This window comes from Gallus gallus, chromosome 4 (assembly GCF_016699485.2).
Source record: "Gallus gallus isolate bGalGal1 chromosome 4, bGalGal1.mat.broiler.GRCg7b, whole genome shotgun sequence".
Lineage (NCBI taxonomy): Eukaryota > Metazoa > Chordata > Aves > Galliformes > Phasianidae > Gallus > Gallus gallus.
This window is the reverse complement of record NC_052535.1, coordinates 45,259,776-45,274,800: the sequence shown is the minus strand read 5'-3', so window position 1 is coordinate 45,274,800 and position 15,025 is coordinate 45,259,776. Positions and strand designations below refer to the sequence as shown.

Genomic DNA, 15,025 nt, shown 5'->3' with positions numbered 1-15,025 from the left:
ATAAGCAGAATCACTGGAATGTGTGGCTTTCAAAGCAGTCTTCCAAAGTGTGGGTTGTTTTTTTAGGTGATGGCAGTACTTTCTAGTCAAAAGGCAGGTGTGGGCCCTTAGAGATATTGGTTATTGAAGAGTTGCTCGTGTTTTTCCTGTGTGGTTTTTAGTCAAGGGGGGTAAGCGTGTTTAGTCGTGTAATAGTATGAGAGTTGATTGTAACAGCTTGAAACTTGGGACTGAGAGCCGGCCTGTAGTGTCTTAGTGAATTTTAAGTGAAGTGATGGTGGAGAAGAGTGAAAACTGTCATCAGCTGGACTTCCACTGTGGGTGGGATGTTGGTCTGCTCCTTCATGCACTAGGTGCTCTAGATCTCTACAGCTGTACCAGCCTTGGTGGTTTAGTTGTTTGCCCAGCAGGAATCTGCTATGTAACGTGGGTCCTGTTACTGCTGTGTTTCAAGGGGCAGGAGAAGAAATACCTGAAAAACACTGGCTTTTCATGTAGTAGGATTTACAGTTTAAGGAGTGGTAAATGTGATCAATCCTAAAAACAAAAACCACCACAACAAAGAAACCAAAACAAAATCTGGGTAGACTTTGTTTATTTGACATTTCTATGCAGAGTGCTAAACTGACAGTAAATGACAAGAAAAGAAAACCTATTTCAAAGTAGTTTTCTTCGGTGTATTATAAAATCCACATCCTACAGTTCTACTGAAGGGTTTTGTGAACAACTCAGTCGTCAGGTTAGTCCTACTAAGAGATTATTGGTACATGCAGAGGAAAACACTGTTTAGGTATGAGCTACTTGGAGTTCTTAAACACTACGGCTGTTAATGAATTTGCAACAATTAGGCACTTGTGTTATCCAAGAGTAACTCATTCTGCCTCCAAGAATCTTCTGCCAACTTATTCCTGAAAATTACAGAGCTGTTAATTGCAGTCATAAACGGGCATCACATGTTTGTCAAGCTGTAGCGCTGCACAGGGATTCTGCTTAGCCGGGCTCAGAACAGGAGACTTTCATTTATGTCTTCTGCAACAGAGAAGGGAATGTTATTAACATTTGCCAAAGTGCTGTTTTTATGCAATATTATTAAAAATGGTGTACTGAAATTTTAGAGGGTCTGTACAAACCAATTCAGAACCTTGCATCTCTTGCTGTTCTGTCCGCCTAGAATTTTTCTTGTAATCTGGAACTCAGCAGTGGGAATGCTTTGTACTGTGCACTTCCCTGGCCCTCAAGGCTTACCTTCCTTAATCCCAAAACAGCGGCACCACTCCTTCAGAGTGATAAGTTTGTCTTGGTCTCCATCACACTCCTGGAAGAAACGGGTTATGCAGTGTTCCATGGGAACGAGGGAGGCTCTCAAAGGAGCGAGCTCTGAGTGCGTCAGTGATCTGAAGGGAGGAGAACACAGGTAGAGGTGTATTTCCTGATAAATTAGCAGCATCACCAGAGATGCTCTAAGTGTCTGAAGGGTGACAGCAGTGATGTTGACAGAGAAGTCTATACGTATTAACTACTCTTTGTTCTTTTAAAAGCTTTTTTTCTGGGAGAGTTATTACTGTCATTGGTTTACAGTTCACCAGTCCCGTCATTTTACCATTAATCTGTCTTGTATCAGCTGAGGGACCAGTCCTTTATGTAAAGGACACTTCAAGTGGTTTAGGAAAGTAAAACATCCTTAGCTTGACCTGCAAATCAGAACTTAACATACAAAGAGTTCTTACCTGTCAACTGGGTGCTGGTCAAGCTGATAAAATTGCCAGTGCACAGGATACACATACATGTGGTAGTTTTTCTCAAAGTCATGCAGGAGAAGCTCAACTGGGTGCTCACCAGACACAAGACGTTTCTCATTCAGGTATATTTTTTTGACCTGCATACATCAGAGAAATTGATTTTTGTTTTGAGGTGAAGATGTGGCCTGAAGAGAGCTCCCCACCAGGGAGGCAGTTTGAGGAAATTAAACGTGATGAAATACTACCAGGGAAATGAGTTTTATTGTTTAAGTGTATGGTGTAGAAAAAGCTTGTCTCAGATTTGCCAGGTGGATGTTGGTGGTTACTGTGTGAACTTCAGTAGTAACTGGAAAGGAAGTCTGACCCCTATGACTCAGTAGACATCAGACCCAGGTAAACAAGACAGTGGCCTCAGACAGTTGGAGGCAAAGCTGACTCTTTTATTAGTGTATCTTTAGGTCTGGGGCAAGCAGATCAGCTTTGCCATATCAGATATTGTGTAATTCATACCTTTAGTATGAGGCTTTCGTGGTAGGCCGTGTTCCCTTTTGGTAGTTACAGGTGTAGTCTTCACACATATTTTGTATAGGCTGAGTATCACTCATTTTAATTTTATCCCTTGAATATCATGCTGCAAGCTTGATTTGTAAACTGACACTGTATGAAACTGTATTAAAAACTGTAGAAGACACCCATAACTGTTCATTCCATTTTCACATGTTTCTATATTGATTGTCAAGCATAAGATGTGTCCTAAGAACAGAAGAGCTGGAAAATGGCACTGACCACATGAATCAAATCCTTATTCCCATTAGTTGATCTATCCGAAGGGTTTGTCTCAAAGTGCTTACTGAACAACAGAAGCAGTGTTGGTTCTTCTCAAGAGAACAGTTATCAGATTGTGTATTCAGATCAGTACATTCATTCTCTCTCTTTCTTTTTTTTTTTTGCCCCTTGCCTGTAAGTATGCAATCAAAAATAATGCACCTGGCTTAGGTTCACTGTGACGAAATGAATGTTTATAGCAGAAATGTGTCTAAGCTTAAATTACCGTGAGGGGACATGTGGGTGTATTTGGCAAACTGTAAATAGCTTGGAGATTGTCCGGTTCACACTTTGACTTTCTTGCATGTGATTTGATATCCAGAACCCTAACCAGAACAGAAATTCTAATATGAAATAGGGAAACCTATTGGATGTGGCCCTGCTTGAGCAGGGGGTGGGCCCAGGTGACCTCCAGAGGTGCATTCCAACTTCAAGTGTTCTGTGATTCAGTAAATCCCTTGTTTCAGCTGGTCTGTACTAACCATGTCACTGCATTGTCCTATTTGAAAATGTGTTGCTTACCTTATTCCTTTGCTTTTCAGTTAGAAACCCAGGCGTACCCTGATCGCGTTCGTAATATTGCATAAGGATGTTTTTGAGCCAGTCTCTCATACGGAGAGGGAACTGATCCACTTCATAATCGGTACAGTGGGGTATGTCTGTGTCAAAATACAAAGCTTTTGTTAAGTCCCCATTCAAGCATTTCTGAGCCAAGTTAGGCTTGATTCTCTCTAAGAGACTTCCAATTCAGCTTAAAGTTGATGTAATTGGTAATATATGAGACTGGGAGTGTTCAGTAATACACCTACAGTTTGCTGATTGGTGTGTATCCTTCACAGGTCATGCAAGCCACAAGTTTAACCTGTCTGTGTACCTTAAAAGCAGAATTGTGCAGCAAAGCCATTATCAGTCTATTGGTTGTATGAAAGAAGAGTTCTTAGGACCAAAGGAATATTCTCTCTGCAAGTGAGTCATCTTTCCTCTTAGGGTTCGTGGCAATAGAAGAAGAGCTTAGAAATGAACTCTAGCTTTTGAATTGTAACTTTGTCCCCACCTCTGGGTGCATTTGAGTTGTTTGGATGTGGCATTGAGGGGCATGGTTTGTTGATGGGAGTTTGTAGTTCAGGTTGAGGGTTGGACCTGAAGGTCTTTTCCAACCTTGCAGGATGTTTTAATCTATGAAGTTGATGTATATTCTGTATAGATATGAAAAACATCTTCATGTGGTAAAGCACTGGATGCCATATTAATGCACAAGACAGTGCTAGGAGAAGATAGGGTTAACAGCCTATTTTAAGCACAGGAGGGATGTATTTGGGATTCAGCCATGCAGTAACCTTATCTATAGGAAAAGTGAGTGGTATGACATGGTAAGAATTTGAAAGTTGGTTTTGTTCAATGCATAACTGATGGAGAAGTGGGAGAGCACAAAAAAAAAAAAAAAGGATTCCTTATGCTTAGCTGGTGATGCTAAAGCTCCTTATGCATAGACAAATTTTATATGGAAATAGAAATCTTACATTTGCAGGCACCCATATAGTCTAGGTGCAGCTGGCGTCCCATTTTTGTCCCTTCAAGTTGACATTTGGTGCCAAAGAGTTGGCATGTGCCATCATAAGTCTTATTATCCGTGCCACAGACCTAAGGGAGTGAAAAACAAACATGCACACCCCTCTGTCTATGTTCAGAAAAATTACCTGGTCAATAATGGAGGCCTTACAGTAAATGGGTTGTTGCAATATGATGTAGCAGTGGGAATACCCACAGAGATTGCATGTGATCAGATGTATTGAAAGTTCTAGTCACAATATGCTTACTTAAGGATTCGGTGGCTGTACTTACACAATTTCTTTCAAGACATCTGAATTTATTTTGCTGTGGTAGTAATACAGTGTCTGAGATGCTACTGGATTGTTACACTAGGTATGTACTAGTATTTGCTATGCACTCTGAAAGCTTGAATGGATAAATTATTGTTTTTAATGACAGGAAAAAGCAGTGTTCCCTGGGAGGCTAGTGGAAGCAAGTCATGTTGGCTATATAGGTTTATACTATTCTCAAGTAATAGTAAGTATTGATACTCTACTCAAATTGACAGTTACTGAAATGATCCAAGCCTATTTGCATGATTCTTAGAGTAGAATTATTCTAAATAATAGCAGGGGAGCGTGGAATCTTGCACATGTTGTTGCTGGCTTTCCCACATGCTGTGCACTGAATGTAATACTTACACGCTCATAATCTTTGGTGGAAGGGCAAGCAGCAGGATCTTGGCAAATACAGCTGGGTTTCCCCTGCTTGTCTTCTTGGCAGACTTTTCCTCTTTTGCAGTGGAAGTTCCTACAAAGATCTAGAAATAATATCAAGAAGGAGAGAGTGTAAGAGAGAATGGGATGAAAATAAGTGCTACTCACAGTCAAAGTAAAAAAGAAACAAGTGCCCACTAAGAAGTCAAGTGCTTTTTTGCAAGGTTATGACTCTTTCACTGAATATAAGTTTTAAGTGAACTTTTCTAAGCAATTTCTAGCACTCCCAGGTATAAGTTACATGGTGAAATAAATTTCTCAGAAAAGGCCATTTGTCCTTTAAGGGCTGACATTCGCTTCCAACTTTTTAGAAATGTGTCCCATCTGTTCTTGCTTAATCCAAGACACTTGGCCCATTCCCAGCCTAATTCAGGCTAGCATTGTTAAATTGAGGGCTTCTTGTAGAAAATGATTCCCAGCCTTTAGTGCTGACACAAAAATGTGTGCACAACCCAAATGTATTTTTCAGAAAACAGGAGTAAATCCAAGGGCATGCAAAAAAGAATTCTTCTCTGAAACATATCTGGTGTAGAATGATGCACCAGCACAACTCAGTCATGTGAAATCGCATCCTGCCCAAGGCAGAAAAGAAGTGCAGGCCAGCAGATTCCCAAGCCGCAGTGAGTTAGCAGTGATGTGTGGGCTTGGCATAGGGTTTACTCACCCAGGAGAGCCTTCCCAGTGCTGTTCCTTGCACTTTCCTCATTATGTGAACCTCCCGTGGTCTTAACCTGTGTAAGTCACAGAGACAGAAGCTGCGGTAAATCTTGGAAGGAAAAAATACTTGGAAATCTTTTTTTCTCAGATACAAATATAGCAAACTGAGTCAGACCTATGTTTGCTGCAAAAAGAGGTTGCTATGTGAAATATGCAAGAGGGATAAGGCCTCTAACAGCATTAGGGTGCTCTCTTCTCTGGAGCAGCCAGGAGTTCAGTAAGACCTGGGCTCCTCACAGTCTGCAGTAAGTCACATGCAGCATGTGGTACCTTGAGGCTAACACCCATTGCTTCAGTACTTGCTTTGCATCAGTGAGCATGGACTGCATCTCAGCAGTGCCTGGAGAGCTGCTCGGGGCTGGAGAACCCTATGGGATGTGAATTGTGCTCACTTCCTTTCTGGTCCTACTTCAGTGTTGTGCAGGAAGTGACACACGACAAACTGAGTGAACAATGTGTAAAAAGAGATGAGACCTCCAAAATAATATTAATTTGCTTCACCTGTTTGTCTCCAAAGTGTACTTTTGACCACAAGGAACTTAAATATGGTTGTTTTTTTCCCCCCTCTTCTAGTTAAATTTAAAGAGAACTTACCTCATCCTCATGTTCCGTTGAATTCATGCTCTCAGCAGAGCTACTTGTTTGCAGTTGTCGCTTGCTGCTGGAATTAGGTGGCTCATGGTGGTAATGATGCTCTTTGGAGTGAGTAACGTCTTTAATTTTGTCACCCTGATAATCCTGCATCTCCCTATAAACTCCACTGTCATCTCCAGCAGTTCCTTCCTCTTTTTGCTTGTTGCTGATGCTGTCCTGGTCATTGCTTTGCATTCTCTCCTCTTCCTCATAGACTGCTTCCCTCCAGACATTGCTGAGATCTTCCTCACCATCATCACCGCTATCATTATCATCCTCCTCAGCATTGCTGCCCTCCTTATCCTGCGTTTTCATCACTGCTTCATGTTTGCGCTGATTGTTTACTTCAAACTGGTCTTTGCTTTCTTGGCTTTGTCTTTTTTCACCTCGATCCTCATTATGACTTTTCTTTGAGAGAGGGAGTTTTCCTTCCCTGTAGGGCTTTTCCTGACTTTCATCCTCTATGCCAAATTTCTCACTGTGTCTCTTGGTTATATGCATCGGCAGACTGGAATCTCTCAAGAATTCACCGGATGGCCGGCTGTATTCATTTTGCCATCTCCTGTATTGGCTTCCATGGCTTGTCCCGTGGGCTCTGTGCTTTGTATCCCTATAATCAGTTTCTTCACCCCATTCCTCATCTTCTTCCTCCCCACCTTCTTCTTCGTCGCTTTCACTGTTGCTTTCATCTAAGCCAATTGCGTTTTTATTGTATTTCCATGTGTTGAGCTCACGAACCAGACCAAGAGCATCCACTGGACTTTCTCCTCTCAGAGCCCGCTGACCAGCCGTGTTGCTATGCTTCTTGTGCCTCCTGGGCTGGTGGTGCTCAGAGCTGGGCTGTTCCCTGCTGCTGCCAGAGTTGCTTTCCCGGTTCTCAGAAGCCAAGCCCGGATTACTGTGCAGAGTAAGGAAGTTGATGCTCCTCAGGCTGTTTTTGGTTTGATGCTCACCACCTCGTCCTTGTCTTCTGGCAGCCCAGGGCTCATCCCTCTGTGTATCTAGTACCGGTACCTCTGCTTTTATGGCCCTGTGGCCAGACGGCACATCACCTTTGTTTACAGACCCTGTGTTCTCTTCCTCTGGGGTTTCAGAATGAGTATATTTAGTCTGTGGGGGGAAAAAAAGCACCATCAAAGATTTAACAAATAGACTAATAAATCTTAGAACTTATTTGAAGTTCTTTGGACAGGATTTTTTGCCCGATTGGAAAAACAAATTCGACTCTGTTCTTGTTTTGTGTTGTTTTAGGGTTGTTTTTTTTTTTTTTTTTTGTAATTTTTAAATGCTAGGGCATGAAATTCACAGCAGGTATCCTTTCTATGTTTAGCAAGTTTCCATACCCTCTTTTTTTTTCCTCACTTGTGAGGATACTTAGTACAATGACAAAAGGTTTAGTCAGTGTGGCTATGGTCAACTACTGGTAGGGGACAACTGTGCCTTTGCATCTTCACTCGGAGCTGATTATTCATCTGTCACTGATACTGCAATGTTTTATATTCATACAGATGCCTTCTGTGTGAGTTGTTTCTGGGATATAACTGTAGGCTGCAAGCTGTTGGAGAAGGTCTTTGCACCAAAGTTTCTGCTGGAAACTCTAAGAGGAACAGTTGCTTTCTGCTTTTTCATTATAGGGCACTATCTGAATCGGCATGAGATGCATCTAGAAAGCTGCACAGAGCTAGATATGATTCATTATTTGAAAACATTATTGGAAGGGAAGGCATTTTGTATTTTGTTTCTATGCAGCATTCTCTTAGTTTTGTTTTTATGGAATATTCGTTGGTTTGGAGCCCAAGTCCTTTGTGTCTGAGCTACAGGTACTCATCAGAATAACACAACAAAGACCAGTTTTCACTTGGATTGACTGTGAATGCAAAACTGTGAGCTCTGTGCTTAGCCTGCATGTATGGCATTGTACAGTTGAAGTCACCTGTCTCACTACCACCAGAGCTGCCTGTCTGGTTTGTCAGCTACTGTATAGCTTGCCAAGATGAACTGTGTCTTTGTAATGCTCTGTGTAGTGTTGTGGCCAAAATTCGTACATGGTTGAGAATCTGTGTATGATATTCTAACTAATGCGTATGTGGTAATGGCTTCTATGTAGTTGATACGAAAAATGTAGGTTGCTTCCTATTGCTTAAAAAACAAGAGTACCTTCTCTGCAGTTTTCTGTCCATGGGCCCCAAATTGGTAGTTCAAGGGATAGGTGTAGGAGAAACAATTATAGTAAAAATCTGTTTATAAATAATTTTGTTAGCCCGCGGAGTTATACAGAGTTTTCATGGAAATGGAAAGTTCAAGTGCATAGTAATAATAGCCTGGTGAGTGCTTACTGGAGTGGTGAAAGCAGATCCTAGAAGACAAATCAGGAGCACTACAGTCTTCATGTTTTTCAAATCTTAAACAGGATGGTAGTTAATGGTTCAGTGGTAGGGTTTGAAGGCTTCCTTTCTGCAAGCAACATCAAATGAAACAAAGTTAGGGTTTAGAAATTACTGATGGAAGCAATGTAGTGGTCGCTGTAGGTTGAGGATCAGTCTGAAAACCCAACATTTCTATGCAGTGTCCTGTTGTACATAAGTTCAGGATCTTGACCGGTTTATCATGGGCCCAAGCTTTGGATTTCAAGGAGTTTGGACAGTGCTCTCAGACAGAGGGTTTGAATATTGAGTGGTGCTGTGTGGAGCCAGGAGTTGGACTTGATGATCCTTAAGGGTTCCTTCCAACTCAGGATATTCTTTGATTCTGTGATCTAGAGGGCACTTTGGTTCTGCCCCTTTTGCTGGACTCAGGCTGTGTGCTGTATCCACCAGCTCTAGAGCCTTCCTGCTCAGGAAGCACCAAACCCAACTCTGCTGCACTGTAGCATGAAGCAGATGGCTGGAAGAACGTAGGAGTTTCTTCAGTCTGTGCTCATGTTCTCAAATGGGCAAAAGGCAATTTGTTTTCACCTTGCAGAAGTCACTAGCTTATTTTCTCACCTTCGCAGTACGTATGCACTGGAATTTCATATGGCTGTAGCTTTATCATCAGGAAAACAAAAAATAAACAATCATATCGTTTCAGTTTTTCCTTGATCTTACTCACTGTTTTGCTTTCGTTCTGTTTTTTATTTTGTCCTATATTTTTCCCTGTGGTTGTGAGTAATCACTGGGATTTTCCTTTTGTTTCTGTGTCTGCATTCTACTGACTGTTCTTATCTCTGGAAATTCTCTTCTGTCCTCTCCTTGCTGCTCTTTAAAATATTTTAAATTTCTACCTCGCATGTTTCCATCCTCATTTCTTTCCATGTATCTTTATCAACATAAATGAAACACTTGTCACTTTGTTATCTGGAGCTCATGGTCTCTTTTTTTTTACTGATTGAGCTTTCTGGCATGTGGAAACATTGGCAGTAGTTCAGTCAGTTGGTCAACTGTATTCAAATGCATGAGGCTCAGTGTATGTTTTCAAAATATTCTTGATTGGGGGGAACACCAAAACCTCAAGAGGAGGATTCCAGGAAAGCTTGTATTTATGTGAGCTAACAAACAACCAATCTGGCTGCTGCTGTGTCTAAATCTGTTTGCAATATAGATATAGAGCCCTAATAACAGTGCTCTTGAAGACCTAGTAGGGAAGAAGTACTTGAGTTGTAGTACTAGTCAGGTAGCCTTCCTCTCTCTTTGTTTCAGATCAGCAGTACAGCTCTTGGCACTGAGCTTCTCAATTCTGAAATCCCATTACATGTATTTATTTTTGGTAAAGTAGCTTGATAGCTGTGAATGTATTATGAATTTATAATTACTGGCTCGCTAGCTGGCTCCATTGCCTCTGCCTTTGTCCAAATAATGAAAAATGTAGTTGAAGTAAGTCTGAAGTTCATATAGCAGAATAGAGATTTGATGGGTTTTTTTCTGTCACCAGCCTGCAGTGGCCCATGGGAAGCATTACTTTTTATTTACTGGGGAAGTTTTGACAGTCTTGAATTGAGCATAGGAATACAGCCTAGTCAGATATCTTTTTTTCTTGTCACAACAGTCCAAAGGAATTGCCAGCATTTATAAAACTGCCCCAATACAGATTAATCTGCCCCAAACACTAAGCAGCATCTCTAAGAGTTAAACTCCTCCTTGAGCTATGATGTTTGTGCATCATATTATTTGACTTCTTCTGAAAGGGCAGCAAGACTCGCTTCTGAGCAGGAAGCATCTCCTCACACTGGTTTCAGAGCAAGGAGTTCTGATGTTGCCTTATATTGGTCCCAGCTGCTGAAATAGGTCATTTCTTGTCTTATGCTACCAGTCCCATTATGCCGTTGATGCTGGGAGCTGTTTGCAATAGGTGGATGGAAACTACCAGACTACTTCAAAAGCCACAGTAAAAAAATATTTTTCAATGCTGACTGCACTCGTAAAGAAGAGGGAGCGGTGGGGGAAGCTGGGATTACTGTCATAAAAGCTGCAAAGTCAATAACCACAGCAGCTGCCTCAACAAAGGGAGAAAAAAATCTTTGTACAGTGGACTGTGGCCCTTCCATCCTCTGGGGTTGAAAGGAGTGTTTCTCTTGGCATCACTGCACTTTCGGTGAAGTGCCAGGGGATGACTGTGAAACATGCCAGCACCTTTTGCCAGAGCCCAACAGAACAATTTTGTTTTGTACAGTCAATCTGGGTGAAGGATTGGAGGTGGTTTACTGGAGCCAGAGGCAAGGGATGGGATGTGAAGTTTGAGCTTAAGGGGAGAAAAGCACCAGGAACTCTTCCTGAAGGCTCGCTGCCCTTCTTGCTGTACAGGTCGTGGCTTATGGCAGTGGGATTTATTTGCACTTCCTCGTTTAGTCTTCTGGTGTTAGAAAAGACAAGTCATTTTTGTTACAGACTTACAGCCAGCCTGGTCAGGTGCAAACATAATGCACAGTAACTAAGATGACAGTCATGGAAGAGGCTCATCAATGTCATATGATGCAAGGATTTGCATTGCGACACTATTCTTTTTTCTACCCTGAGATCTAAATGTGAAGACACTTTGTTCTTTCTTTCATTTCCAAATTTGTCCCACAGAACTGTGTTTCTAAAAACAAGCTTTCGTGTCATTTCAGATGAGTAGAACTGCCGGTATTGCAGATGGAGCTATTCTGAAAGCAGCACGCCTCCACCTCAAGAAATGCAATCACCATGATTTGCAATGAGATCTGTAGGGAAGCTTGATCAAAAGACAAACATGGGATGAATTCCTTGCATAGCAGTATCTTGCACTGAGAAATGGGGAATTTAACACCTGGCATATTGAGAAAGCAATGCTAACTAGGCTTTCACCCCCTTTCCAGTCTTGGAAAGAAGAAATTGATTTGCCTGAAACGTGGAGGAGACAGAAGCTTTGACTCACTCACTCCTACAGTGAGTTCCCTGGAGGATGCATGCAGCTCAGCTTAAAATGGAGAAAAAAAAAAAATCTGTCTTGACAAATGGCAACTATTTTGAGTAGACAACCCTGGAATGATGTTTTTTTCCAGAGAACAGCACAGGGCTGCTGTGTGGAGATGAAGCTAAGGATGCTCCTGTTGCTCGGCCCTATTGGATGAGGGTGCACTGAGTCATATTAAGCAGCTCCAGTTTTTGTGGTTACATCTCTTCTCTTGGGAAGCCTGAAAGTTATAACCACCAGTTCAAGTTCTACCTAGACTTCTGATCATGTCTTCAAACCTCAGGTTGCAGAGATGTTTGTTTACGGCTTTATTTCACCCTTAGTGCTCCTGCAGTTGCTGGTGTCTTTGCAGGCACACGAGCAACGCACTATTGGTGACCAGAGATGACTCATGAGCTTATCCCTGGCAAGAGGACTACACTGGGGCTACCACTCGTATGAAGTGTGGCAGCAGTCACGTGTAATGTGATCAATGACACAATTTTTTTGTCTAGAGGTCTTAAGGTGGTGATTCCTGGCCTGCCAGTCTTGCCCATTCTTAGCTATGACACTTTGAAGACCAATTCCCCTTCATCAACCAGGAATTTCACCAAGGCTCACTGTTCGTCACTGCTCACAGCATGAAGTATGCAGCTTAAATGGGAAGTGAGAGAAAACCATCTGCATGGATAGATGAGGTGGAAAGTGCAGCTTTCACTGCTTCCTTTGTGTTTTGTTTCTAATTGAGCATTTTTGGTCAGCCACCAGCACAGCAAATCCAGTGCAGCCATCATGTTCTCAAGGCTTATGAAATGCCACCCAGAAATGATTAATTGGCAGAAGTTGCAACTGAAGGTGATGAATGCCTTGTGATAAACAAAAGCAAGCATGTAAACTGACCTAGTTTCAGCTTTGGCAGTGGGAGAAAATTCTGCATAGTCCTTTGTCATTAGATCTAACTCTAGAGAAATGGAGGTGCCTTATCTGCCAGCCTTAATGAGTGTGGCAGCTGTCCAGGATTCAGGAAAGAGAATGAGAAGACAAGTCAGCTTTGGAACTCAGTATCTCATTGTGTACAGTGGGCACAAATTCTTCTCTCATGAGGATGGGACTTAGGAGTTTTTTGAGCAAAATGTGATAAAGTACTGCAATTTTTTTTCATAATACTTTAAACAATAGAAGCTTCAGAACTGAGCTTTTGCTCACATACCCCAAAATACCTTGGTAAAATGATGCAGTGTGAAGTTTTGAAGTCAGCCCATTGCCTGTTACAGCAGGAAATGCAGATGCTGATGCCCACATCGTCACCTGTAAATACTTCAAATATGTGGACCTCATAGGCAGGTGATAATCACAGCACTCATAATTGTGAGTGGATCAAGTTTTGTGTACAAATATCTAAGGGAAAGTCATGAATTGCAGTATGGTAACTAAGAACTGTACAAAGTCTTCCTCTTACCAAGATGTGCATTGATTTTCTTCAAGTGCAGCTGGTAAAGCACAGTCTGTTTCAAAAGTTCTTGTAGGAGTGTGCGTGTGTGTGTACACACATACATGTACATAAACTGATTCATGTGTATGCATATACACAGCAAAGACAGTTGGATCTGAATGGAGTCAACAAAGAGAGTGTCATTCAAAAGTAGATCCCAGGAGAGAAAGTAATTCTACTCTTTTACTCTGCACCGGTGATAAGAATCAATCTCTTTGACACTACCTGTTCTTTAGCTGCAAAAGCCATCGGCTGGAAGTCCTTCATGGCTGCTCAGTTCATTAATACAAAAAACAGCATTAATTCAGGACACCTTGGGAATGGTTTTTAAATAATTCAAGTGTGCTTAATATAAATCGTTAGATCTATTATACTCTCTTTCTACAAAATGAGGAATTTGATTGTATTTTCCCTAAAGTTCTGTTTTTTCTTCCGTACTTCCCCTCACCCCTTCCCCTTTGTAGTTTAAGCCAAATTCAAGCCAAAGAACTATTTTGATTAAATCTGAGAGGTGCCAAAATGAGACCCGTTGAACAGCCAGGATAATTTTCCTTATTTGATAAAAATTTGTCTGTTATCACATCCTGGAATCTGCATTTCTTTTGCAGATCCTATACATGTTGCAGGTTTTTACCTGTTCTACAGCCATCTTTGTGAAAGGTTCCTCAAGACCAGCCACATCTCCTGCCTCAGCTCTTGCCTATGGAAGGGACAAGGCTGTACCTTGCCTTTTGTATCTCTGTTTGTTGGAGGAAGTTCCTGAACTGATGCTGCAGGAGATGTGGCAGGTGTTGGGAAACCAGCAGCTCTCAAAGTAGATGACTGTTTTCTGTTGGTCACTGCATAATGCTTTATTGTTCTGTGGGATCAGAAGGAAAATAATGGTCTCATTTGTAAGATAAAGGTCACCTTCTTCAACACAATGATTACACTGTGCTTTCTCTTCCACAAAACCCTGCTCCAGGCATAAGTACCTGATATGATTTATCCTTAAAACAAGCAACAATACTCTAAGAGAAGAACAACAACCTTGCAACAAAAAAAAAAAAAAAGGAGGATTACATAAGAGAAACCATAAGGTTTTAACTGAAAAATTAAGAAAAAAACAGTACCATAGCAGTAGAAGAGGTGCTCCTACTTGGTTAGCCACTGGTGCACTGGAAATCCGTGAGCCTTGCAAAATTTTCCTGTGGGATATTTTGGCATTGAATATGGAATCTTTCAGAAAGCGTGTTTTTCTGTGAGCTTCTAAGGAGGAAGGTCTGACTCTGAATCTCAGTAAAACGAAATGAAACACCGTCCTGGGCATCCACTGGATGAGGCGGAGGGGTTGGGGGATGAATTAGTGAAATTCTGCTGAATTAATTGAATGAGAAAAGCCATTCAGTGCTCACAGGCTCTGGGCCAGTGGGGCTCAGCCATAGTGTGGGAAGGGCATAGTTAGCCTTTCAGGGGGAGGGGTGCCGAAGAGAATGGGTGCGATAGTTTCCATCACTCTGGTTGGCCCCAGAACGGCTGAACAAGGGATCAGCTGGGGCAGTCACGTTGCCTGGCTGCAAGCAAGTGAAGCAAGGGGGATGCTGGTCCTTGCTCCATTTTGCAGTGCTGTTTCAATATACTGTGCAAAGTGCATGGAAGTCTGTGGAAAGGAAGGAAGGGAGGGAGGGAGGAAGGAAGGAAGGAAGGGGGAGAGAGAGAAAAAAAGCAAAGCTCTAAATTATAAAAAAAAATAGTTTTTCAAAATCAGTTGAAATCTTGAGTCTTGCATAATTCTTGAGTTACGTGTGTTAGTGCTGTTGCCATGGCTGTGCCATCTCTTGAATAGCGATGGTGCTAGCAGAGGAAGCTGGTATATATGTGAAAATCTGCAGGTTGTTCTATTGTGGGTGGAAACAACTACACTGTGCACCACACTTGCAAGAGAG

The 15,025-nt window shown here is 41.8% G+C and overlaps 1 protein-coding gene across 1 annotated transcript; it reads right to left on the bottom strand.

Annotated features, from left to right (window-relative positions):
- Nucleotides 1-578: 578 nt before the first annotated feature.
- SPARCL1 (SPARC like 1) lies at nucleotides 579-14,516 on the bottom strand. Its single transcript, XM_015276504.4, has 10 exons — nucleotides 14,213-14,516; nucleotides 8,557-8,674; nucleotides 6,182-7,330; nucleotides 5,535-5,601; nucleotides 4,796-4,914; nucleotides 4,085-4,205; nucleotides 3,087-3,223; nucleotides 1,728-1,876; nucleotides 1,246-1,394; nucleotides 579-1,029 (listed from the first exon to the last, which is right to left on the bottom strand). Exons 2-10 carry the CDS (start codon nucleotides 8,608-8,610, stop codon nucleotides 1,001-1,003), a joined length of 1,974 nt encoding a protein of 657 aa, XP_015131990.2. The 5' UTR covers nucleotides 8,611-8,674; nucleotides 14,213-14,516; the 3' UTR covers nucleotides 579-1,000.
- Nucleotides 14,517-15,025: the final 509 nt, after the last annotated feature.